Source organism: Galeopterus variegatus, unplaced genomic scaffold, assembly GCF_000696425.1.
Source record: "Galeopterus variegatus unplaced genomic scaffold, G_variegatus-3.0.2 Scaffold7289, whole genome shotgun sequence".
NCBI lineage: Eukaryota > Metazoa > Chordata > Mammalia > Dermoptera > Cynocephalidae > Galeopterus > Galeopterus variegatus.
The window spans coordinates 28,254-54,045 of NW_007733400.1; the positions used below are offsets into that span (position 1 = coordinate 28,254).

A 25,792-nucleotide genomic window follows, 5' to 3' on the forward strand; every position below is an offset into this window, starting at 1 on the left:
CACCACGCCGCCCAAGAACTCCAATCCCTCGGTATTGAGCCCGCACCCCGCTCCGCCCGTGAGCGGGAACCGGTCTGTATGTGGGTTCCGAACCCTCGGCGGGAGCGCCACCGCGCTCCCAAGCGGCGCACTGTAGCAGTGCGCCACCGGGCCGGCCCCAGGCATATAGATTTTAAGTGTTTTCACCAAAGCTATGTAAGGTGTGAAGAAAAAAAAAACCAAACTTTTAATCATCTTTGTACAAAATAAGGTTTTATGTGTTACTTGCTTGTAAGTGTATTTTGTGTTACCATGAGTAAAAAAACAAAACAAAAAAACCCTCGACTCTTGACACTTTGCCTTTCTGTGGTAGAATATTACGCATGTTATTTGTAGTTTTTCATGCAGGCCAGGACAATTTAAGACCTCTTTATGAAATACTCCTTATAAGTAAGCCGTGTGATGTGAATTTAAAAAAATAATTTTAGAAATTGGGTTTACTGGCGTTTCTCTGGGTGGTTGGGTGTGTGCATGTGTGTGCTTGTGTTTCCAGGTACTCAAAGAATTTTAACCAAACACATTACTTTGTCCAACAGATTGAACTACTTATGTGGCAGGTCCAATTCTAGGTGCCAACAAGGAAGACAGACAAGGGCATCACCCTTGGGGCTGACTCTAGTGGGAAGGATAAGAACTAAAAAGGAAAATATGTACTTTGAAGTGCTGAGAGGTGCTAGAAAGAAAAACAAGTTTAGACAATAGTGATGTGACTTAGATGTGGTGGTCATTGAAGGCACCTCCCTGAGGAGGTGACTTTGGAGCTGAGACCTAAAGAAGACCAGAGGCCTGAGCAGGAATGAGCATGAATGAGCAACGAGAAGGCCCATGAGGCTGAGCCTGGGTTAGGAAGGGACAAAGACGGGGAGAGCTACAGTGGCATTAGTAGGCCAGGGCCTGGGTGATGTTAGGTCCACGGCATCATGTTTGGATTTTATTTGAAGTGTGATAGGAAATCACAGGAGTCTGTATTAGTTTGCTAGTACTATCATAACAGCACCACAGACTGTGTGGCTTAAATAACAGAAGTTAATTTTCTCACAGTTCTAGAGGCTACAAGTTCAAGATCAAGGTGTTGGCAGGGTTGGTTCCTTCTGAGGGCTGAGAGGAAAGGATCTGTTCCAGGCTTTTCTTCTTGGCTTGCAGATGGCCATCTTTTCCCTGTGTCTTCACAGCTTCCCACTGTACATGTCTGTGTGCAGATTTCCTCTTATGACACCTATCATATTGGATAAGGGCCCACCTTAATGACATTATTTTAACTTAATTACCTCTTTAAAGATCATGTCTCCAAATACAGTCACACTCTGAGGTACTAGAGGTTAGGACTTCACCATATGAATTTTGGTGGGGACACAATTTAACCCATTACGATGATCATGAGTGTGATGATCAACTCTTAGATAAACTTACTAATGTAATCCTAAACAACTGGGAACTCTCACATTTTAAAAATTTTCATCAGCTTTTGGGTGACTGGGCAGAAGGGAATGGAGAGATTGAACTGGGAACTTGAGTTTTTATTTCTGTCCACTGCTGCCTCTTGATTCCTGTGTTATGGCACGTGTGAGACCAGATGCCTCACTCTGGTGTGTTCTTGCCCCCAAGACAGACACATTACATCTTCTTGGAGCATGAATTCTAAGTAAGTTATTACCTACTTTTGATAGGAAAATAAATGTATCGAATGTAAAGCTGGCCTGCATTTTAAGACCAAGAAGTTTGTACTTAGAGAAGGATGGTTGGTATTGCCTGGTCTCCTCTTCTTTTTCTGCCAATAAAAGCACTTCAGTGACAAGAGCTGAGAAATAGTGCTGTGGATTAGTTTCTTTTCTGACAGTAATAAAAGGCCCTGATCACTTGCCTACCATTTTTACTTTCCTTCCCTTAGGCATGGGAGGCAGCACACCATCATGCCTTCAAAAGTCAACTACCAGGCGAACATCTGGGCCTTGAAGGAAGAGGGTTGTACACATGTCATAGTGACCACGGCTTGTGGCTCCTTGAGGGACGAGATTCAGCCCGGCGATATTGTCATTATCGATCAATTCATTGACAGGTGAGCAGTCACTCCAGACGCTTTTGGCCTTTGTAGATGGTCATTCCCAGCTCAGATGGATGAGGGGGAGAAGGGAAGGCAGGGCTTCCCTTAAAATTAAGCATTTTACTGTGGGAGTTTTAATTTTATTTTTAAAATTTTAATTCAAATAATAATCGTACATATTTGTGGGATATAATGTGATATTTTGATATATGTTTCCATCATACAATGATTAATCAAGCTCATTAACATTACCTCACATATTTATCATTTTTGGTGCGAACATTTGATTTTACTTTCTTAGCAGTTTTGGAAAATACAGTACATTTTTATTAACTGTAATCACCAACTGTAGAGTAGATATCAAAAACTTACTCTTCCTAACTGAAATTTTGTGCCCTTTGACCATCTTCCCAACTTCCCCACCCCCCTGTCTCTGGTAACCACTATTTTACTCTGTTTCTTCTATGAGTTTGACTTTTTTAGATTCCATGTGTAAGTGAGATCATTCAGTATTTGTCTTTCTGTGCCTGACTTATTTGACTTAACATAATATCCTTAAGGTTCATTCATGTTGTTGCAAATGACAGGATTTTCTGCTTATTTAAGACTGAATAGTATTCTGTTATGTATATAGATCACATTATCTTGATCTCCGCATCCATTGATAGACACTTAGTTTGATTCCTTATCTTGGCAAACAGTACTGCAATGAACATAGTGGTGCTGATATCTATTTGACATACCAATTTCATTTCATTTGGGTATATATACCCAGAAGTGGGATTGCTTGGTCATAGGGTAATTGACATTTTTAGTTTTTTGAGGAAACTTCATATAGTTTTCCATAATGGCTATACTGGTTTACACTCCAACTAACAGTGTGTAAGGGTTCCCATTTCTCCACATCCTCATGAACACTTATCTTTCATCTTTTTAATAATAGCAGTTCTAACAGGTGTGAGGTGATGATATTGCATTGTGGTTTTAATTTGCATTTTTCTGATGATTAGTGATGTTGAACATTTTTTATATATCTGTTAGCTATTTGTATGTCTTCTTTTGAGAAATGTCTATTCAGGTCTTTTGCCCTTTTTGTGGTCTTTTTTCAATTGAAAAATAATTGATTAAACATATTTGTGGGGTACACAGTTGAATATCAATACCTGTGTACAATGTGTGACGATCAAATCAGGATAATTTAGCACATTCATCATTACAAAATGTAATCATACCTTCTGTCCGTTAACCAATTTCTTGATAGCTCCCTTCTCCCTCCCTTTCCCACCTCTGGCAGCCACAGCTCTGTTCTTTCCTTCTGAAAGTTTATCCCATTGTTATGATTGTCTGTCTTCCTTCTTTCCTTCCTTTTTTCCTCCCTGCCTTCCTTCCTTTGTTTCTTTCTCTTTCTCTCCTTTTGCTCCCACTTAGGACACGCTGTCTTTCTCTTTCTATGCCTGCTTTGTTTCACTTAACGTAATTTATTTTCTTCAAGTTCATCCATATAGCTGCAAATGGAAGAATTTCTTTTTCTTTTTTTTTAACAGCTGAGTTGTATTCCATTGTGTATATAGACCACATTTTCCTTATCCAGTCATCTGTCAGTGGGCATTTAGGTTGATTCCATATCTTGGCTATTGTAAATAGAGCTGCAATAAACATGGGAATGCAGCTATCACTTTGACATCTTGTTTTCCATTCCTTTGGATATATACCCAGTAGTGGAGTTGCTGGATCATATGATAATCGTATCTATAGTAGTTTGAGAAACCTCCATACTATTTTCCATAATAGCCGTCCTAATTTACAGTCCCACGAACATTGTAGAAGAGTTCCCCTTTCTCTGCATTCTTGCCAGCATTGTTATTTTCCATCTTTTTGATAATAGCCAGTCTAACTGGGGTAAGATGGTATCTCTGTGTGATTTTGATTTGTATACCCTGAGGATTAGTGATTTTGAGCATTTCTTCATATACCTATTGGCCATTTGTCTTCTTTTGATAAATGTCTGTTCAGCTCCTTTACCCATTTTTTAATTGGATTCTTTGGGGTTTTTTTACTGTGAAGTTGTTTGCATTCCTTGTATATTCTGCACATTAATCACGTGTCTGATATATAGTTTGCAAATATTTTCTCCCATTCTGTAGATTTTCTTTTCACTCTATGATGTATCTTTTGCTGTGCAGAAGCTTTTTCATTTTATATAATTCCCTCTATTTTTTTCTTTTCTTGCCTGTGTTTTGGGGGTCTTATTCATAAAGTTTTTACCCAGTCTTATTTCTGAAGTGTTTCCCCATTGTTTTCTTTAGGGAGTTTTACAGTTTTGTGTCATATTTAAGTCTTTAATCCATTTTGAGTTGACTTTGGTTATATGACAAGAGGTGTAGGTCTAATTTCATTCTTCTACATATGGATGGCTAGTTTTCCCAGAAATCACTTATTGAAGAGGCAGTCTTTTCCCTCGTGTATGTTCTTGTTGCTTTTGTCAAAGATAAGTTGGCTTAACTACGTGGGTTGATTTCTGGGTTCTCTATTCTGTTCCAATGGTCGAGTGTATGTTTTTATGTCAGTACCATGCTGTTTTGGTTACTACAGCTTTGTTGTATAATTTCAAGTCAGGTAGTGTAATGCCTCCAGCTTTATTTATTTTGCTCTGGATTGCTTTGGCTATCCGGGGTCTTTTGTTGCTCCATATTAATGTTAGAATTGTTTTTTCTGTTTCTGTGAAGAATGTCATTGGAGTTTTGATGGAGATTGCATTGAATCTGTAGATTGCTTTGAGTAATATGTACATTTTCACAATGTTGATTCTTCCAATCCATGAACATGGGATTTCTTTCCATCTTTTTGTGTCCTCTTAAATTTCTTTCAACAGTGATTTGTAGTTCTTATTGTAGAGATCTTTTACCTCCTCAGTCAAGTTGATTCTTAAGTGTTTTATTTTTTTGGTGACTATTGCAAATGGGCTTGCTTTCTTGATTTCTTTTTCTGATAATTGGTTGTTGGAATATTAAAATGCTACTGACTTTTGGGTGTTGATTTTGTATCCTGCTACTTTGCCAAAATTGTTTATCGGCTTTTAAGAGTTTTTTGGTTGAGTGTTTAGGTTTTTCTCTATATAGGATCATGTCATCTGCAAAAAGAGACAGTTTGACTTTGTGTTTTCCCAATCTGTATTTTATTTCTTTCTTTTGCTTAATTGCTCTGGCTAGACTTCCAGTACTATGTTGAATAGAGTAGTGAGAGTGAACATCCTTGTCTTATTTGTGTTCTTAAAGGAAAAGATTTGAGCTTTTCCGCATTCAGGATGATGTTGGCAGCGGGTTTATCATATATGGCTTTTATTGTATTGAGATACTTTCCTTCTATACCTAATTTGTTGAGAGTCTTTATCATGAAGGGATGCTGAATTTAGCCAAATGCTTTGTCTGCATTTATTGAGATAATTATTTGGTTTTTGTCCTTAGTTTTATTGATATGGTGTGTCACATTTATTGATTTGTGTACATTGAACCATCCTTGCATCCCTGGGATGAATCCTACCCCATCATGGTGTGTGATCTTTTTGATGTGTTGCTGTATTTTGTTTGCTAATATATCGTTGAGGATTGTTGTGTGTATGTTCATCAGAAATATTGACCTATAGGTTTCTTTTTTTGTCATGTCTTTGTCTAATTTTGGTATCAGGGTGATGCTGGCTCCATAGAATGAGTTTGGGAGAATGGTCTCTGTTTCAGTTTTTTGTAATAGTTTGAAAAGGATTGGTGTTAAATGTTCTTTAAAGGTTTGGTAGAATTCAGCAGGTAAGCCATCTGGTCCTGGGCTTTTCTTTGCTGGCAGACTGCTGATTACTGCTTCAATCCTTGTTATTGATCTGTTCAGGTTTTCTATTTCTTCCTGGTTCAGTCTTCGTAATTTTTATGTGTCCAGAAATGTATCCATTTCCTCCAGATTTTCATATTTGGTGTACAGTTTCTCATAATAGCCTCTAATGATTCATTTATCTCCTTTTTCATTTCTGATTTTTGTTTTTTGGATCTTCTCTCTTTTAGTTAGTCTGGCCAACATCTTGTCTTATTTCGTTTATCTTTTCAAAAAACTTTTTGTTTTGTTGATTTTTTTCTGTCATCCTATCCTCTTGGTCTCTTTTTTTTAGTTCTGCTCTGATCTTAATTATTCCTTTCCATCCATTAGTTTTGGGAATGGATTGTTCTTGTTTTTCTAGTTCTTTTAGGTATAATGTTAGGTTGTTTATTTGAAATCTTTCTATTCTTTTGATGTAAGCATTTGCTGCAGTAAACTTCCCTCTTAGTATTGCTTTTGCAGTATCCCTTAGGTTTTTGTAAGTTGTGCTTGTATTTGCATTTGTTTCAAGGAATTTTTTTTATTTTCTGCTTTATTTCTTCTTTGACCCATTGGTTGTTCAGGAGCGTGCTATTTAATTTCTGAATTTATATAGTTTCCAAAGGTTTGTTTGTTGTTAATTTCTAATTTTATTCCATTGTGGTCTGAAAATATACTTGATAAGATTTCAGTCTTTTTAAATTTGTTGAGTTACTTTGTGTCCTAATGTGGTCTACTCTGTAGAATGATCTATGTGCTGATGAAAAGAATGTATATTCTGCTGTTAAATGAATTGTTCTATATTTGGTTTAAAGTCCTATTTAAATCTAATATTTCTCATCTAATTTTTTGCCTAGATGATCTGTCCAATGGTGAGAGTGGAGTATTAGGGTCTGTCTCTCCCCTTAGGTCGAGTAACAGTTGCTTTATATATCTGGGTGCTCTGATGTTGGGTGCATATATATTTATGATTGTTGTATCTTCTTGATTCATTGATCCTTTTGTCATTATATGGTATCCTTCTTTGTCTCCTTTTATAGTTCTTGGTTTGAAGCCTATTTTACTTGATGTAAGTATGGCAACTCCTACTTGGTTTTGGTTTCCATTTGCATGGAATGTCTTTTTCCATCCCTTTACTGTTAGTCTATGTGTGTCTTTATTAGTGAAATGAGTTTCTTGCAGAAAACATATAGTTGAGTCTAGTTTTTAATCCATTCAGCCAGTTTATATCTTTTAAGTGCGAAATTTAATCCATTTACATTCAGGGTTGTTATTGAAAGTTATTGCCTTACTGCTGTTTTATTAATTTCTTTATGGTTGTTTTATATTTCATTTGTTCCTTTCTTTGCCTTTTATTGCTTATCTTCACTGTGTTTTTTTGTAGTGATAAGATACATTTTCTTTCTTTTTCTCATTTGTGTATTTGTTCTACAAGTGGTTTTTATTTTTTCTCATGTATTCATGGTGACATATATTAGTCTTTGGATTACAAATGTAGGACTCCCTTCAGGATTTGTTGAAGTGCTTTATCTTGTAGTGGTAAATTCTCAGTTTTTGTTTGTCTGGGAAAGTACTATTTCTCCTTCATTTCTGAAGGAAAGCTTTGCTATATATTGTATTCTTGGTTGGCAGTGATTTTCTTTTAGTACTTTGAATATGTCATGCTGCTTTTAGCCTGATCGGATTCCCTTATAGGTGATTTGGCACTTTTCTCTAGCTGTTTTTAGAATTCTTTCTTTGTCTTTGACTTTTGACAATTTTACTATAAGTGTCTTGGGAAGGTCCTTTTTGGGTTGAATCTGTTTGGGTATCTTTGAGCTTCTTGGATCTGTAAGACCATATCTCTCCCAATACTTGGGAATTTTTCAGCTTATTTCATTAAATACGCTTTCAATGCCTTTTCCTTTCTGTTCCCCTTCAGGTATACCCATAGTACAGATGTTTGTATGCTTAAGGTTATCAAAAAGATCTTGTAGGTTTTCTTCATTTTTTAAAAATTTCTTTTTTCTTGGGTTGTTTTTTATTTTTTGTCCAACTATGTTAATTCAAAAAGCCTGTCTTCTTTCAGAAATTCTTCCCTGCTGCTTATGCTCTTGGTTGTATTTTTTATATCATTGAATGAATTCTTCAGTTCCAGTATTTCTGCTTGGTTTATTTTTATTGTTTCTATCTCTGTTGAATTTTTCGTACATGTCCCAGATTTCCTTTTTTACTTCATTGTGATTTCTGTCTATTCATCCATCATGTTGAGTTTTCTTAGTATTGCGACATAGGATTCCTCTTCAGACAAATTGTTGATTTCCATTTGTTTGTCGTCTGGTATTGGAGAATTGTAGTCTTTTCTGAGAGCCATGGTTCTCTTTTTTCATACTTCTCATGTTTCTTGTTGATGTCTGGGCATCTGGTGATATAGGTGATTCTTTTAATTGTAGGAGTTGTTTTTGAAGGGAGAGACTCTTTTCTGTAGAAGTGTTATATTGATAGTCAGGTTGGGCATTTGAAGTTTGTATCATGGTGAGTGCTTCACTTTCACCTGTATTCATTCTTGGAGTTGTTTGTGGGTGTCTATGTGGCCTAGGCAGTGGGCCCTCAGCAGTTTCTTTTTGGGGTGAGTGATCCACTGTTGGTCAGTGAGCAGGTGTGTACTGCTGCAGCAGGTCCTGGCAGCTCTGTAGAGGACCACTGGATCCGGCTGTTGAGTCCTGAGCAAGCCTGCATGCGTGCCACAGACCCAGCAGCTCTCTAAAGCTGTGGAGGGCTGGGGGTGAGGAATCACCACCAGGTTGGCTATTGTTGTGGGCACCTGTGGACTTAGCAGATTCATGGGTTGTACAGGCTGGTGCACGCAGTTGTGGAGAATAACTCCTTACGGGTGGTGGCTTCCCTGCCCAGCTGGTCTGCCTACCTGCCTCATGAGGGAGAGGAGGGAGTATCATGTGAGCTTAGATGCTGAGGTCTTGGTCCTTCTTAATGGTCTGAGCTCCAGGCATCTGAGAATGTGGTCCTGGTGACACATGTGCAAATGTGTGGAGAGTTGCAGGGAGGAGCAGGGCTACTGCTGGGCTTTATGTGGACAGGTGTGGGCACCTGTGAATTCAATATGTCTGTGGCCAGGGCACAAATGTGGGGAACTGCTGCACCTTGGCCGATTTTCTGCTCAGCTGGTCTGCATGCTCACCTGGGGGTACAGGGAGGGGGTGGTATGCAGGTTCAGATGCTGGAGTCTCAGTCTTTCTGTCCTAGGCTCCAGGCAGCCTTGGCTGTGGTCCCACCGGCATCCAGGTGGACACAGGAGAATTCAGGAAGCTTTTGCCCATTCTTTAATGGGGTTATCTGTTTTCTTGCTATTGAATGGAGTTCCTTATACATTTTAGATATTAACCCCTTATTTGATATATAGTTTGCAAATATTTTCTCCCAATCTGTAAGTTGTCTGTAAGTATAGGGGAATTCGTAAACATGTACACAATAGAATAATAATGAACTCTCACAATTTTAATTCCCAACTTCAACATTTATCAAGTCACTGCAATTTCTAACTTTAAAATATGGGAACTCTTTTTTCTTAAAGATAAATCATAAGTTAATATTTCCTTAGTATTAGACATTTGTGCAGTGATCTCCTTTTACCTATCATCTCATGATTTGAACAAATCAACTGTTAATTCATTGCATGCGTGAGCTTAGTAATTAATAAGACTTCTAACCTGGTTTCCATCCTCTTCTTTCATTTTTCTTTTTGTCCTGCAGCATCTCCCCACATTCTGGGTTTTACTGATTGCAACCTTAAGTGTCATTTATGTCTTCTGTCCCTGTGTGTGCTGTAAACTGGCAATTAGCTCTGGAGGCCTGATTAGAACCAGGTTTGTATCTTGGCAGGAATCCTTCCTCTGCATCATATCAGGAGGCACGAATGTCTGGTTGTCTCTTCACAGTGTTTTGATCAGTCAGATGATTTGGGTGCTAGGGGTTTTTTATTATTTAGTTTCACAAGTAATACATAATGTTCCTTTCCTGGAAAGTCACAAAAATAGACTATTCTACTATTCTTGGGTCTTTTCTGCATTTAGAAGTAGTTGAAGAAATCACAAGGGGAAGTGGTAGTCTCCTGAGACCACATTTCTGCCCCATTTCTGGTTGATTACCTGCCTCCATGGTGCTCTGGGATGGAGACAGGAGCCTCTTGTGCTGGAGGAGACAGGAGGAGTACCGCAGAGTTAAGCTGTTTGGAGGTTCCTACTGTAGTCCACCGTCCAGTCACCTTGACTGTCATCTCAGTCCATCCTGCTCCTTACATCTGTCATCTCAGAGCTTACTACACCCAAAGTCCTCTCCTGCCTCTTCTGCTATGGATCAGGGGCTTACACAGTCAAGTTCTGTGAGTCTTCTGCCTTTTAGGGATTCCTTATAATTTCTGGTTCATCAGAAGCATTCTGGACTGTTACCTGATGAAATTAAACTGTTAGATCAAACCACATGAAATTGCCCATTCTGTAGGTCGGAAATGGTTGACTTTCAGCAGTTTCATGTGGTTCAACCTAGTAAATAATGGGGGTAGACTAAAATTCTTACATGTCCCTCACCCTACCTTTTTCCCTCTCATTTATTTGTACCTGACACTACATATTTAGTATCTGTGTTTCCCTCTAGAATATAAGCCATGTGAGGGCAAAGACCCTCTCTGTACTGTTTGTACTTTATCCCCAACACCCACAACAGTGTCGGGCCCATAGTTGCTCAAATAATATTTTTTAATGATTAAATATAGTCATTTGAAGGGAGGGGGAGGAGGCTGGAGTTTGTGTTTAGGAGACATCTTGATCAAAGTCTGTGTCTGTCAAAGTCCACTGTTTGGAGGTAATAAGAAAATTATTGTAATATGTTTATTAAAGCAGAATATAAAACTCTTTATTCATAATGATAGAGATTTATTAAGTATTATAGATGACATTTGAAAGAAAAGTCTAAATTGGGCACCGAGCCAGGGATTAATTTGTTACTTAAATGGTATAACTGTACACTGTTGTATTTCCAGGATCTTTTTCTCACATGTAGTAAATGTAGATGTTTCACTACTGGCTCTTTCAAGAAAGAAGTCGGACCAGAAATATGGAGAATGGAAAGAGAATAGGTATTGCCAACAGATCTGGTTTCCTTCTATCTTGGCACTTCTTAGCTATGTAACCTTAAGATCTGGGATCCGTTTTCTTTTTATGAGCCATTTGGATAACCTACCTCCTTAATGTTTTCATTTTCTTGGAATTTCAGTCTCTAACAAGTGCCTTTTATGGGCTCTAGCTTGTGTTACTTGCTCAATAACAGGTGCCATTCTGAGAGTGTGGGCATTTGGCCTAAAGAGGTCCAATAGCTCACACCACTTGGTAACAACAACAAAAAGATCTGTTAAAAGGAGGATCCCTGGGCCGGCCCGTGGCTCACTCGGTAGAGTGCGGTGCTGATAACACCAAGGCCCCGGGTTCGGATCCCACATAGGAATGGCCGGTTCGCTCACTGGCTGAGCGTGGTGCTGACAACACCAAGTCAAGGGTTAAGATCCCCTTACCGGTCATCTTTTTAAAAAAAAAAAAAAAAAAGGAGGATCCCTGAGTGAATATAATTTAGCATGAAATCTCAGTTTTTATATTGATTATGTATTGTGCTGATAACATTCTGGGTACATTAGTTTAGATACGATTTTAAAGCTAAGTTTACCTGTTTCTCTTTTAGTTTTTTAATGTGGCCACTAGAAATATTTTAATTCTGTGTGTGGCTCACATCACATTGCTCTTGGATGGCATCTTCTAAATGATACTACCCCTGGTTGAGCCAAGTGGTTTCCAGTTAAACAGGCTTGGGCACGTATGTGGTTCACCAGGTATTTGAATGTCTCATAGAGAATCAGAACTTTTTGCCTTGTGGGTAATGCCCTGTATGTGTTATGCTGATGATAGCACATTTCTTTTTGTTTGTTTTGGTTTGGTTTGGGCAGCAGGTCAGTAGAGGGATCAAACACTGTGTTCTCAGCTCCACATTCTAGACAACTGTGCTAACCGACCCTGTGCATTTCTTAATAAGGTGTTCGGATCTTGGTGTGTTGAGGCAGGCACCCGATACCTCCATTTGGTGCTATCATCAGGCATGAATGGCGAGCCCAAGGTTCCCAGTGCTATGCTCACATTGTAACATTCTGCACAGATGCCCAGTGGATTATAGAGCTACAGGGCAGGGGCAGGACCACTCTGTCTGGAGGTTTCATCTTGGCTCTCTTTGACAGTGGGCGAATCACCTCACCTACCTGGGTGCTCCCTTCAAAATGAAGGGCTGAACCGCACTGTCTCTCAGGCTCCTTTTCCCTGCACTGCACGTGTCCTTGCCAGGGCTGATCTAGAAACACATACTCGTTGCTGTGCTTTGCCAGCACGTGGTCTTAGAAGAAACATCCTCATGCTAAAGTGGTCTAGTCTGTGACAAAGAGTTGGAACGGAGCAGTATGGCTGTTCTTATTTTAAAGCTGGCAGAACTAAAGCACATCACTTTCTCTTCCCTCAGTGCCCAGCATGGGGGGAAAAGGTAATCCTACCAATCAGCCATGCTGTCCATAACTTAGAGGTTATTAAGATTTAAGAGTGACAGGTAATTCTGAGTTTTAGAGTTGTTCTGAAAACATTAGGTTTCTACTCTAGTAATGAAATAAACTCTTCAAGGAGTCTGACAAAGCTGGACGTTCTTTTAAGAACATAGTCACCTTTTTCTCTCATGCTACATTTCAGCTGGTAAAGTCAAAAGCCTGGGCATGAGAAAAGGGGAGTCCTGGGTGTGGCTGTCGTGAAGAAAGCAGGACAGCACCAGCTGGAGAGGGTAGTGGGTTCAAGTATGTTTGGATGTGTGCAGCCTGTCCTTATGTCTGTTTCTCAGACATGAAAGGAAATGCCTCAGGCATTTAACATGAAAATAATCGTCTTTTGTTTGTGATTAGGGCAGCTGTAGAAAGCAGAATATATTTTGGTCTATAACTTAAACACCAAAATAATGTGTTGTGTTTTTCATTTTCTCATTTTTTTGTACTGTGCCATGTTTCCTGACTCTTTGCCCTTGGTCCTGAGTTACATGTGTAACATTCTTCACAAATAAAAATTAAAAGTAGGAAAATAGGAATTCATACCAAGAACTTACAAGAGGTTTGGCCACAGTAGGTTTCCTCAGTGCCTTATGCCTCCTGCTGTATTGGGTTTGATTAATCCACTTCTTTTACTTTTTAGAAGGTCCCCATTGTCATAGCCTCAACTCATTTGGCCTTTGAGGATAAAACATGGTTAGGACTGGAACTTGTTCCATTTCTTGGCAGTCATTAAACAGTGTATTTGAACTGTGGAAGGAATTTGATCTTTTATCTTCCCTAAGAGAAAGTTGTCAGGCTATTTATAATTTAGTAGGATCTCATAAGGTGTATGCACCAAGGTTTGTAATTTGGGGATTTCTCTCCTGTGGTACATACCCTTGGTGTGCAGGGTACACCTATGGGGAACCTCAAAGCAAGATGTTCTGTAAGTAGGGGAGAAAAAAGACCTCCTAAGGAAGTCAATCCCCAGAAACTGGCTTTGCCATGTAAAATAGGGGTGGCATCAGAAAGCTCAGCTACTCTCAGGGTTCCAGTTAGGCTCTTTAGGTTGTTTCTCCATTGGGCTTTACATAAGTGTTTCTCCTGACCTGCCATCTTCACTCATCTTCCATGTCTCTTTGCCATTCTCCAAGGAGACTTTGGGAGTGCTACCTGTCCCCTTACTTGCTAATTACCTCCTCTCTCAGTGCTAACTGTTCTTTCTAAAAGGGGCTTTGAAGATGCAGCTTTCTCCTTTGAGCCCAGCAGGATCAGTGATGGGTATTTTATGAAGCCTGATACTTGCCACACCTCCTCTCTGCCTGTGGTTTGGCCAGGGCCCTGTGCCAGTCAAACCAAATCCTAGGATGAGACTTTAAGAAATTTGGAAGCATGACTATGCATTTCTTTAGCCCTTGTTTTGTTTTTGCTTATGAGCCTTGCACCTAAAGGCACGGTCCTGTCCTGCTTCCCACACCAACCCTACTTTTGAAGCTTCAACAATGCTAGAAAGTGGTGCACAGGAGTGATTTCTCATAAGGTTTTTGTCATTGGAGCAAAGCAAGATTATTTCCCCACTAGCTGCTTTTTTCAAAGCCTGGGCCTTTTACTGTCTCTTCCTGTTTTCTTTGTGGTACATAGGCCCTCCATTTTCTAATCCAGTTATTGTTAGATGCTTCTAAAAATTCATTTGTCTGTAAGGGATAATTGATGATAAGGCCTTTTTTTTTCACCCCAAACTACTAACTGTCCATGCTATGCACGGCACATGGGCAGAGGATTCTAGCAGTTTCTACATATGACCTTTCTCCTCTTTGCTGTCAATTCTCATTATTACAGGAATTCAATTTACCATATTTTTTATGCAAGTATAAAAAGGAACAACTAGATCTGTAAACTGCTTGGAAAGATGCCCACATTATATTAAGTTTTTAAAAAAGGGGATCGTAGTAGTAGGACCTGTTAATTAAGCTACTTCTGTCACTTTTAAAAAATATCGCAAGGTGAAACTAGCAAGGAGGAGGATGGGATTTCTTACTTTTTAACAATAGCCTTTATCAGTGATATTTTGCAAATAAGGATTTTTTTTTTTTTTACAATTAGGAAAATATGACCAAAAAAATGATGATTAAAGAAAGCAGGATGTGATTCCTCGTGCCAAGTGGTTTCTGTAAAATGAGGTTACCATGTTGACTTGTTGTGCCTGAGGCCCCTACTTAGGTTCTGCTCTAAGAATGCAGTGGAAGAAGCCTCTGCTTGGAAGTGAGGACATCCAAAATTCTTTCTTGGCTCTGCCCCCAAATTCCTTTGTCACTTAGTGTCCTCATCTGTTAAATGAGAGAGAGCGTTGGATTGACTGAAGAGTTCTGGCGTCTTCCCTCTTCAGATTATTTTCTTCATCTTACTTTCTTGCGAGAAGCATTGGGAGAGGGTTGGTGTGCTTTCGTGATGCATTCTTACTCATCAGGAAAGTCCCGCTGTAAACGCAGTGCTGAGGGATCAGTTATGTCAGCTTATTTTCTCCTCCCAAAGAGACAGCCTGCCCTGGGCTTCCCCCATGGTGTCAGAGTGTAAAACAGTGGGCCCAGGTGGGGGTGGGCTCAGATGGCCAGTATTACATCAGTTTCTTTCCACGTCTCGGGCAGAAGGTGGATTCTGATGACTGGAAATAGGGTTTTTTAGCAAAGATTTACACAAGAAACCTGTGCTTAGCTCTTTTTCCCATTTGTGCAACAGCAGTGTTTTGTGTTTTTTTTTGTTTTTTTTTTTTTCTTTTTTTTGGCAGTTGGCCAGTACAGGGATCCAGATCCTTGACCTTGCCGTTATCAGCACCAGGCACTCCCAAGTGAGTGAACTGGCCAGCCCCCAGCCAACAGCTACTTTAACCCTATTCCCCCTCACTCTTAGCTGAGAATGTCATCTCCGACTTTATAGAGAAAAGCAGAAGCCATTAGGCATAAACTCCCCGTTCTGTAGCCCCCCCTTTCACCAGTGACTTGTGTCCCTGTTGTTCCTTGTCATTGTCCTGCCTGTAGCTATCCTTGAAGTAGGGCCAACTGTTCCCCTCTGTGAGTTTCACTGTTATGTTCTGCTTCTTAACCTAGTTCTGTTATTACCTCCTCACTGTTGAGCCTGTTATTTAACACCCTAAGCTACCAATTGTTTAGTTTCTACTAGATGACACAATGAGTTAATCCCATTTACTGCATACAGCAATTATTTCCCAGTTTATGTTTGAGGAAACTTAGGCCTAGAAATGTTAGCCATTGGCTAGTAAATGGAACCTGTGGGATTTGAACTCTGGTAATCTCCAAAGCCTGTTACCTCAATGACCCCTCATCCATATACTTCCAGCTCTACCCTCCCCCTTGAGGGCCACACTGGCTGCTAGGTACAGGACAAGGTCCCAAAGCTACTTCAGAGTTTGTAATTCAATTCAGTTATCTCCCTTGGTTGTCTTTTGTCCCAGCACACCCTCCCCTCCCTTCCCAGCCCCCATTTCTCTACTTGGCAAGTTTGTAACACTGTGGCACTGCCATCCACTTGGCAGTCACTGCTGCAAACCTCTGTCACCCTAACATCCAGTCAGTCTCCCAGTCATGCTGCTTTTGTCACCTGTGCATGCCTTGAACCTGCCCTCTCTTCTCTGTCTCCCCTGCCTGCATCAGCATCAGTTCCTTTCTGCATATTATTCCTCTCCAGCTTGACGCGGATAACATGAACCGTGGTACAGTCACAGGGTGCTAGAAACTAAGCATCTGCTACCCTGTGGGAGGGCTTGCCCCGGAATCTGATCCTGTGTGTTGTGACTGAGCAGTGATCAGCATCGGCTCGTACCCAGACTTCTGAATTAACAGCATAGCTGAGGGAGAAGTGATGTCCTAACAAGTTGTTTGTGTAGAAGGTGTCAGCAGCTCTTCTTGTAATTTGATACACTTTTTTCCTAGTTTCTATCCTCTTTGATGTTGCAGATCTTTAATATATGCTTTAAAATATCTTGTCATCTTTGTGGGGGTTTCTTCTGTAGCTTTTATGCTTAGAAAGTCCCAATATCCCCCCTTGTTTTCCTTTCCCCAGTGAAATATTAATGTTTGTCTCATCACACCTGGTCTTCTGAACTTAAAGAAGTTATCTCTGAATAATCCTGAAGTGAAAGAAAATATCAAGCTCTTACCATGCATAGATGCTGTGAGGGCCAGATAATAACAACTCATATAATTATGGCTGGTGGAAATGGTTAGGACTATTTTTAAAAGATCATCTGACACATTAGTAAAGTTTAAAATGTGCATGCCTTTCCAACCAGCCTTCCCCTTTTGCAGTTTGCAATCCTTAGAATAAAAGCACCAAACTGTGCATTTTTCGAGATATCTATACCAGGATGGGTGCATATTGTTTCCTGAGTGAGCAGCTTAAGGCAGTGGTTAAACAACAGTCCTGTAGAATGTCATGAAACTAAATAGGATTGATAAAGTTATGTACATTGACCTGAGCAGTGTCCATAATTCTTACGAAGTTGTTTAATAATAAATCAGTAAATGCTTTTATAGTCCTTATTATGTTCCTGACACTGCTAATTATCACTGCAATAGGAGGTATTCCCTACAAACCTGACTGTCCTCTATTGTGGGTGAGAAAACTGAGGCCCAAAGAGATTATCACCTGTCAGAACTAGGATTTCTCCTCTTATACTATTCCTCAACATGCTGTTGAACAAAACCTCATGAAAAATAATAGAAAACAGGGCCGGCCCAGTGGTGCACTGCTACAGTGCGCCGCTTGGGAGCGCAGCAGCGCTCCCGCCGAGGGTTCGGATCCCACATACAGACCAGCCGCTCACTGGCTGAGCCAGGTGCGGGCGCAACACCAAGGGTTGCGATCCCGTTGCTGGTCCCGGTCCCCGGTACGGGCGTGACACTGAGGGTTGCGATCCGTTGCTGGTCACGAAAAAAGACAAAAAGGAAAAAAAAAATAATAGAAAACAAGGGAAAACTATGTAACCTGTTTGAGCACTCTCAGCTCATTGAGATGTAAACATCCACTGGTTTTTCTCCTTTCCTATCACACTATAAGCAATTATGGGCACTGCTATACATTGAAGCTGAAATCCCCGCTGTAGCTTTTGAGAGTGGGAAGTCCTTTTATGGTAATTGGAAGGTGGGGCCTTGAAGAGGTGATTGGACCGTAGGACCATGCAGTAGTGAGTGGATTAATACTGATATTCAGGGGCATGGTTCTGAGGGCTTTAAAAGAAGAGCCCATGAGAGTCTCTCTCTCTGCTCTGCTATTTTGTGCTATGGGAGACCCTTGCATAGCTGTAAAGCCACCACCAAAGAAGACCCTCACCAGATGTGTTCCCTTTTGGACTTCCCAGCCTCCAAAACTGTAAGCTATAAATTTCCTTTTCTTATAATCACCCAGTTCAAGGTATTTTGTTATAAGCAACAGAAATGGACTAATATAACAGGTATGCCGATTGAAGCAGTGGGAGGATCTTAATGACATCCAAATTCATAACTTTTCAGTTCCTTCTGGTTACTTGGAGTCATTCTTAATCTGTTGCTGTTCATGTCAAAAATTAGCTGTAACACACGTTACACTTTGACTGTGCGACACTATGGATATCTTTTAAGTGACATGGGTAGAATCGCTTCCCCTAAGCCACTCTCCCTGAGAGTGGCCATTGTTCTGCTCTGCCAGTCAGTTGCTCACATTCTAGTGTGCCAGGGCTTGTTGTGAACATGGACCGTGTTTTAAAACCTCCTCAAGGTATGTGATGTGTTTGCTTCTCCTGGGGGACAGGTGTTTTCTCTCAACTTGTTTGCAACTCTGGCATCTCCTAAAGGAAAAATATTAACAAATGGCTCTCTTCAAGCTGATTCAAGAGTCCGGATTCATGAAACAACCAACCAGTCTTTCTTGGGGCTCTGTGTATGAAAGTGCCCAGTGTTTTCTCCTTGACTGTCTTGAACTTGTTTCTCCTGCTAGCACACGCAGAATTTTGTCTCCTTCACTCTTGTATGGGCAGTTTTTTATCTGTTTGTATACTAACTTTTCTTAGCACGTGTCCCTGCTAAACAACCTCAAGCAATTTTTGGGGTACCCTTGACTTGAGGCCCATCATAAGCATTGTACTCTGAGGCTGGCAGAAGAGACATACAGAAGTAGATTTCCCATAAACGGTAATTACTAATGGTAAGCATTTGCTTCTTATCTCATCCAGCCCTCACATGGACCATCAAATGGAAGTGTATTATTCCCATTTTAGATATGAGGAAACTGATAAACTGAGGTGCAGAGAGGTCCTAGTGGCTTTCCCAGAGGCGCACAGCTAGTGAGTGGTAAAGCCAGCCAGATCAATTAGCCCCTCAGCTGTGTTTTCACTGGGATCCCAAGCTAAGGGGGAGGTAAAACTAATCTTACCCAGCTTGAAGAGTTTACTGGTTGAAGCAAGAGTAGGTAGCAGACGTTCACAGCAGTTCTTTATTACTGTAGAAACTGTAACTGGGTTAAACCATATCTCAAACCACATAATCATGTGTATTAGCTTCCTATTGCTGCTGTAACAAATTATCACAAACTTAGTGGCTTAAACAACACAAATTTATTATCTTATTCTTCTGTAGGTTAGGAATCTAATGTTTGGTGTCACTGGACTTAGAAAAGAAAAAGGTGTCAGCTGGGCTGTATTCCTTTCTGAAGGCTTGAGGGAGGATCCATTTCCCTGCCTTTTGCCACCCGCATACCTTGGCTTATGGCCCACATCCATTTTCAAAGCCCGCAATTGTGGATTGAGTCCTTGTCACATCTCATCACTCTGACATTGACTCTTCTGCCTCCTTCTTCCACATGGAAGGACCCTTGTGATGACATTGCACCACCCAGTTAATCCAGAACAGTCTTTCTGTTTTAAGGGCAGCTTGTTGGCAACCTTAACTCTGCTACCCCTTTGTCATGTAAGGTAATATATTCATAGATTCTAGGGATTAACATGTGGACATCTTTGTTGGGGGGTATTTAACATAAAATGGGAATGTTATTGCATCACTGTCTATTGGGAGTCATGCTGGCGGTTTTTGCAGCTTTGTGTTCCTATTTAAACAAAGGTGTAAGTGGGTGTCTTAGTTCAGGCTGCTAGAACAGAATACCATAGACTGGGTAGCTCAAAACAATAGAGATCTGTTTTTCACAGTTATCGAGGCAAGGAAGTCCAAGAAAAGTTGCCAGCAGACTTGGTGTCTGGTGAGGGCTTGCTTTCTCAAAGATGCCACCTTCTTGCTGTGTCCTCACATGGTAAAAGGGAGTAGCTAGGTCCTGGGATCTCTTTTGCAAGAGTACTAATCCCAACCATGAGGGCCCTGTTCTCATGACCCAGTCACCTCCCAAAGGCTCTACTTCCTATTACCGTCACCTTGGGGGGTGGGAGGAGGGTAGGATTTCAACATAGGAATTTGGGAAGTACACAAACCTTCAGACCATAGCAGTAGGGCTAATAATCTTATGAAGAAAGAACTTGAGGAGGTCAGGTAATTTGCTCAAGACTACACAGACATCCAGTGATAAGATTCAAATCCAAGAATGAACCTGCATTTCCTGTATTTCCTCCATGTCATTCAGAAAACCCAGCATGAATGTGAACTTTGATTCTGAATATAGAAGAGCTGTTGTAACTGGAAATGAAAAGCCATGTCTCCACCCTCTGAGGGCTGTCGATTCAGCCGTATCTAGATCAGCATCCTGATCTTCGCTTCAGAATCAGTACCCCCTTGGCTGGAAATTGGAAGTGAACTGGCAGGTTCAATCGGGTAACAGTCCCCGCTCTAGGGCTCACTGGGCAAGTTTATTCCCGACTTCCTGCTGAGTTGTAAAAGCTCTGATATTTCTGATAAAGACCCTCAGATGGAAGACAGGTGCTATTGAATTTGTACACGTTTCATCCTAGAATGTCTTTTAGGAAGAACTCTTCTGAACTATAGTTGTAAACCCCATTGCTCTTGGTCAGAATTTCATTCACATTAACAGTGCCTCATTTTATGCTGTACAGGTAAGTTGCTGTTTATAGAGATTTAAGTTTAGATTGTTAAACATTTTACTGAATGTGTTGATACTTACGTTAGTGATGCAGAACACAAGTAGGTAGGAATGCTGTGAAGTGGCAATGCTTATTGGCGCCTTCCTTTCTAGTATCTTGATAGTGTAGCCTGAAACCATTAGAAACATTGGTTTTAAAGCCCTCATTTCTTCCCCACCGCCACCCCCTTTGCTTAACCCTTATGAGGTTGATGCTCTGAGGCCACATCCTGGTACTGACTTCTAATTTTGTCTCTAACCCAGGTCTCACTTCTGAGGTGCTGTGGATTATCTGGACATCTTGGTTGACTAAGTCTTCCTAATGCCCTTATTATAAATGGATAGACAAACACCGTATGATTGGAAAATGGAGAATCAAAAAAGACATAACGGTGTGCTATTTGCCATGTAGCTCATAGATAAGACTGTTTAAAGAGAAAAATAAACCGTTTCACTTGAGAGAGGGAATTAATACTGTGGTCAGTAAGTATCACATGCATATAACGTAATATAAAGCTTAATGTGATACATGTTATGTCTTAAGGTAAAATAATTCAAAACAAAGGGAAGAGTAACACGGCAAAGGGGTGGGGACAGAAAGGAGAGAAGGTCAGAGAGGGTCAGAGATGTTACTGCAGGGATGCCTGTTGGGGTATAGCGACGGAGGTTTCTGTGGCCTTGTTTTCATAATCACAGCTCTACGTGGGGATGTTGCTAATACTTGACTCATCAAAGGCTGAAACCAAGCCAGAGCTGGAGTTTAGTACGTGGCACCATTTTATTGGTCAGTCTTTCAAACAAAGGAAAACTTGTGTTTGTACAGGCTGAAAGAGTCATTTGACCTGTTCTTCAACCCCATCTGGAATTGCTTTGGAGTTAACTTAGCCCTTTCTCTAAGGCACGTGTGACAAAAGGTTGAGAAGAACAGACTGAGTTTTCATTCCTCCAGAGTGCTGTGGCCTCATCTCTGAGCGAGGTGGCTTCATTGCCTGCTGGTGTCATTGTTTGTGTGATGGAGTGGAAGTAGCAGGTTAATTTTAGCTGGTAGACATGCCAGCTGTGTAAATGGGACTAGTAAAACTATTTCTTAGTGCTGTCCCCCAATCTCCTACCCTTCTCCTATTGGCGTTCCCTTGTCCGCCCTTCCTCTGCCCTCCCCTCTGTAGGAAAGACAAGGGCTCTTTCCTGTGTTACTCATGAGTTCAAGTCTAGAACAATTTAATGGACATAGAAAGTGGTTTGTTCTGAAAATTTCTGGAGAGAAACTTCTGGGTGACTTGGCACTAGGTTAATTTTAGCTTCTCTTTTGTGGACTCAAAACTGCTTTACCAAAAACTTGAAGTTTTGAAGAGACTACAGCAGCCAGTAAAGGAACAATCTAAACAAGGTGGCAATGAGACAGATTCCCAAATGTGGGACAGGACAAATGGTTACTTTCTTCAATGAGTCAGTGGCATGAAAAATATGATGGGGGTTGAGGGCAGGAATTACTTTTAATTTAAAGACATGACAATAAATACAGGATAAGGACCTTGTTTGGACCTGAAACTAATAAAGCAAACTAAGGGAAAAAAAGGTTTTTAAGACATCAGGGAAATTTGTATATGGTCTGAGTCAACGCCTGCGATTTGTAGCCGCGAAAAATTTAATAAACAGGTGAAACAAGTTTGACGAAATTTAGGAAATTGTTGAATCTGGGTGATGTATATGTGGAGTTCGGATAAGGACCTTGTTTGGACCTGAAACTAATAAAGCAACTATTTAAGGGAAAAAAAGTTTTTTAAGACATCAGGGAAATTTGTATATGGTCTGAGTCAACGCCTGCGATTTGTAGCCACGAAAAATTTAATAAACATGTGAAACAAGTTTGACGAAATTTAGGAAATTGTTGAATCTGGGTGATGTATATGTGGAGTTCACCACACAGTCTTCTCCATCTGTGATGATGAAACATTCTCATATGAACTTAAGTGATTTCCTGGCCTCCCTGAGCCCATGGTTGAGTCGTACATATAATCCAAACTAGTTACCTTGTCGTGGCTGCCAGACCACAGACACTCTAATTCCTGTTGAGTAGCTTGTTGCCACCAATCCAGAAGTAGAAAAGCCTAATCCTGAAGCTGCTTTTTTAACAGTTGCCTTCAGCTTATCCAGAGCTATTGATTCTGGAGTGAAGATCAAGTTGTTCACCAAGATACGGTTGATTCACCAGCCCTCAGAGGATGGAGAGATGGCTTTTTTAAAAGACAGACAAACAAACAAAAACCTTTCTATTTTTTTTTGTAGGACCACCAAGAGGCCTCAGAGCTTCTATGATGGGAGTCATTCCTGTGCCAGAGGAGTGTGCCATATTCCAATGGCTGAACCATTTTGCCCCAAAACGAGAGAGGTTTGTAGTCTTTCTGGAAGGTGTACGAGAACAAATCATAGGGGCTTGAGGTGGCATTTAGAGTTAGACTAGTTGGCTAAGCAGGTGGTCCCTCTTCTCCTGCTCAAGTTTGCTTTTTGTGCGAGGTTTTATGAATGAAGAGTTATGTCCCTTTGCTAATAATGCCTCTGCTACTCTCAGTCATTTGTAACCAAACCACTCAACTTTGCAACCCACCTTTTGGAATAAGTTTTGATTTTTGCTGTCAGGATAACTTTTAAATAATTTTGTATAGGATAGCATGTTAGTCAAGAGTATACAGTCTGGAGCCAGATTACTTAGGATCAAATCTCTGCTCTTCAGCTTAATGACTGTGTATTATTGGACAAATTACTTAACCTCTCTGGGCTTCAGTGATCTCATTTGTAAAATGAAAATAGTGACAGCACGTACTTCATAGGCCTGTGTGAGGGATAAAAGAGTTATAAAGTGTTTTATACCATGCCTGTCACTTGTGGAACGCCCAGAGACTGATGACTGCTTTTATGAATTAAGTTTTTATTATTGATAATCTAAATATAGTCACACTGGCATCTTTTGCCCTTGAGCTGAGTTTGGCCATTGCTGTTCAACCTCCTCCTCAACATTATAGTAAAATCTCAGAAAAATGGGGGCATCTCCACAAGGGCCAGTGGTGGAAAAGGTAAAGAGCTGTAACCTTAGCTCCCAGGAGATAAAAATGCTACCACAACTCAAAAGTCCATTGCTTGGTCCACAGTTGCTCCTTTTCTTTATAATCCCACATTTGAAAGGTGCGACTGAAAAGATCAGAAGTATTGTCAGAGGCGAACTGCCTGGTAAAATCCACCATATAAGCTAACTTAGAGAATATAAATATCTAAACATGTTATTCAGATAATTTTAACACCCACATATCGAAAGTATAGATAATTTCTTTCAGCTTTTATGTTATATAATCATGGAAAACCAGTTTCCCTATAGTTAATAGAAAGGGTACCTTAAAAATCCAAAACCGGAGGTTGGGGGTGGGGGAGTCATTTCAGATGTACCACTTCACATTGATTCTCTCTGACTTCTGTGAAAGTACATTTTTTATTTGCTAAAAAAAAAAAAAAAAGAAAATGGCAAATGAAGTTTCTGTGTGTATACGTAGTGTATGTTTGTGGATAGTTATTAGCAGAATGTATCAGAATGCTACTAGTCTTACACAGATCTGTCCACATAGTAAATTTGCTAACCAGGGAAGTGAAGTGTGGATAAAATTCTTGTCCATTTTAAAATGGGGGCAGCTTGGGAAGAAATAGACTAAGGAGAGAAATGCATGTTAGTATAAAATCTGAGATCTGGTGCTAGACAGAATATAGTGACTTAGGGAACCTAGGAGTAGGTGTGGTTGGGAAAAGTGTTAATGATATTTACAGCATATGTAAATGTGGGTCTGAGGTAATAGTTTCCAGTAAAACAATTTAGCCTACTTTGAAACCAAAAGCAAGCCAAGGACCCCACATAAAGACTGAGGATGCTGGGGAAGCCAGTTTAAGAAAATGGCAAAAATAAGCCTTCAGAATATTGCTTTGTTATACACTCTGAAAGAGATTTTTATATAGTGGGATTGTCCAAAAATGTAGAGTGGATGGTGCTGCTACTTGTAAATTATTGCATCCAACATCCACATGTATTGTCAAGTGGTGAGCAAGGTATATAATGGTTGTGCCATACTCTGCCATTTGTGTTAAAATATGTATATAGAGAGATAAATATGTAAATATTTATATGGAAATAGAGTATTTGGAAAGTCAACAAAAAAGCTGGTAATAGTTGTTTCCCTTGGCCAGGTGAACCAGGTTTCTAGGACACAGGGGTGGGAAAAATACTTCTCCAGAATAATATACTTTTGCACCGCTTAAGTTTCATACCACGTACACATATAACCTGTTCCAAAAATGGTGTCACTTCCAGTCATTTTAGGAGGTAATCTGAAACAAACTCCTGGAAGTCCTGACACATTAAATATACTCAGCTTGGTGATCTAATAGTCTCTTTGTGAGAATTGTGGTGGCTTCAGTAGTTTCTTTGTGATTACTCAAGACACGGAAATGAGATCATCTTAGCCTGAGATCTGGAGCTGGACTCCGCGGTCTGTGTTTTCTGCCACCTTAAAAAAGGTGCACAAAGTGCCGTTCAGGTGGCAAGGCTCCCACGCATTCATGTAGGTCTGTCAGTGAGACTGACCCACATCCATAAACCTTTGTTTCCACCTCCTTGCAATCATAGTACCTACCTCCCAGGATGATTGTGACAACTCGTGACACAGCCCAATAGCACACAATAGTTGTGATCTTCCTTTACACATTTCTAGAAGCACTCTGAAATTTGGCTCAGACATACAGCTCATTTATTCAGGACATGTAGTGAACCAACAGGACTGGGCTGGTTATGTCTTAACTTTGAGGGGAGAAAGGTGGGGAGGGGAGGTAGAGATCTAGGCTTTTGCATTTATAACCTTGCTCTTTAGAGAAAAGTGTTAACTAAGCATAATCTTATTTCCAGCATTTGTAGGATAAGCATGATGTAACATCAACTGTTTATTGTCTATAGTTTGTCATGGTTCTAAATTTGGAGTTATCAAGGCTGTTACTACAATTCATTTTCCCATTGTCATGGCATAGTACAAGTTATTTTTAAGGAAATAGGTTAATTCACTTGTGTGATTAAGACATGGGCAGATAAGATTTTGGACAAATTGGACCCTTCTGTTGACTTTGAGTCCCTCCATTTTTATTTATGTAGTATCCCAGGAACCTTTGCCAAATGT

General features: G+C 40.2%; 1 protein-coding gene across 2 annotated transcripts in view; it reads left to right on the plus strand.

Annotated features, from left to right (window-relative positions):
* MTAP (methylthioadenosine phosphorylase) overlaps positions 1 to 25,792 on the plus strand; it is a 51,930-nt gene that overhangs the window by 15,152 nt on the left and 10,986 nt on the right. For both annotated transcript variants that reach the window (XM_008591794.1, XM_008591795.1), the window contains exons 4-5: positions 1,928 to 2,095; positions 22,875 to 22,977. In XM_008591794.1, the coding sequence (XP_008590016.1) occupies positions 1,928 to 2,095; positions 22,875 to 22,977 (271 nt within the window). The remainder of the gene's footprint in view (positions 1 to 1,927; positions 2,096 to 22,874; positions 22,978 to 25,792) is intronic.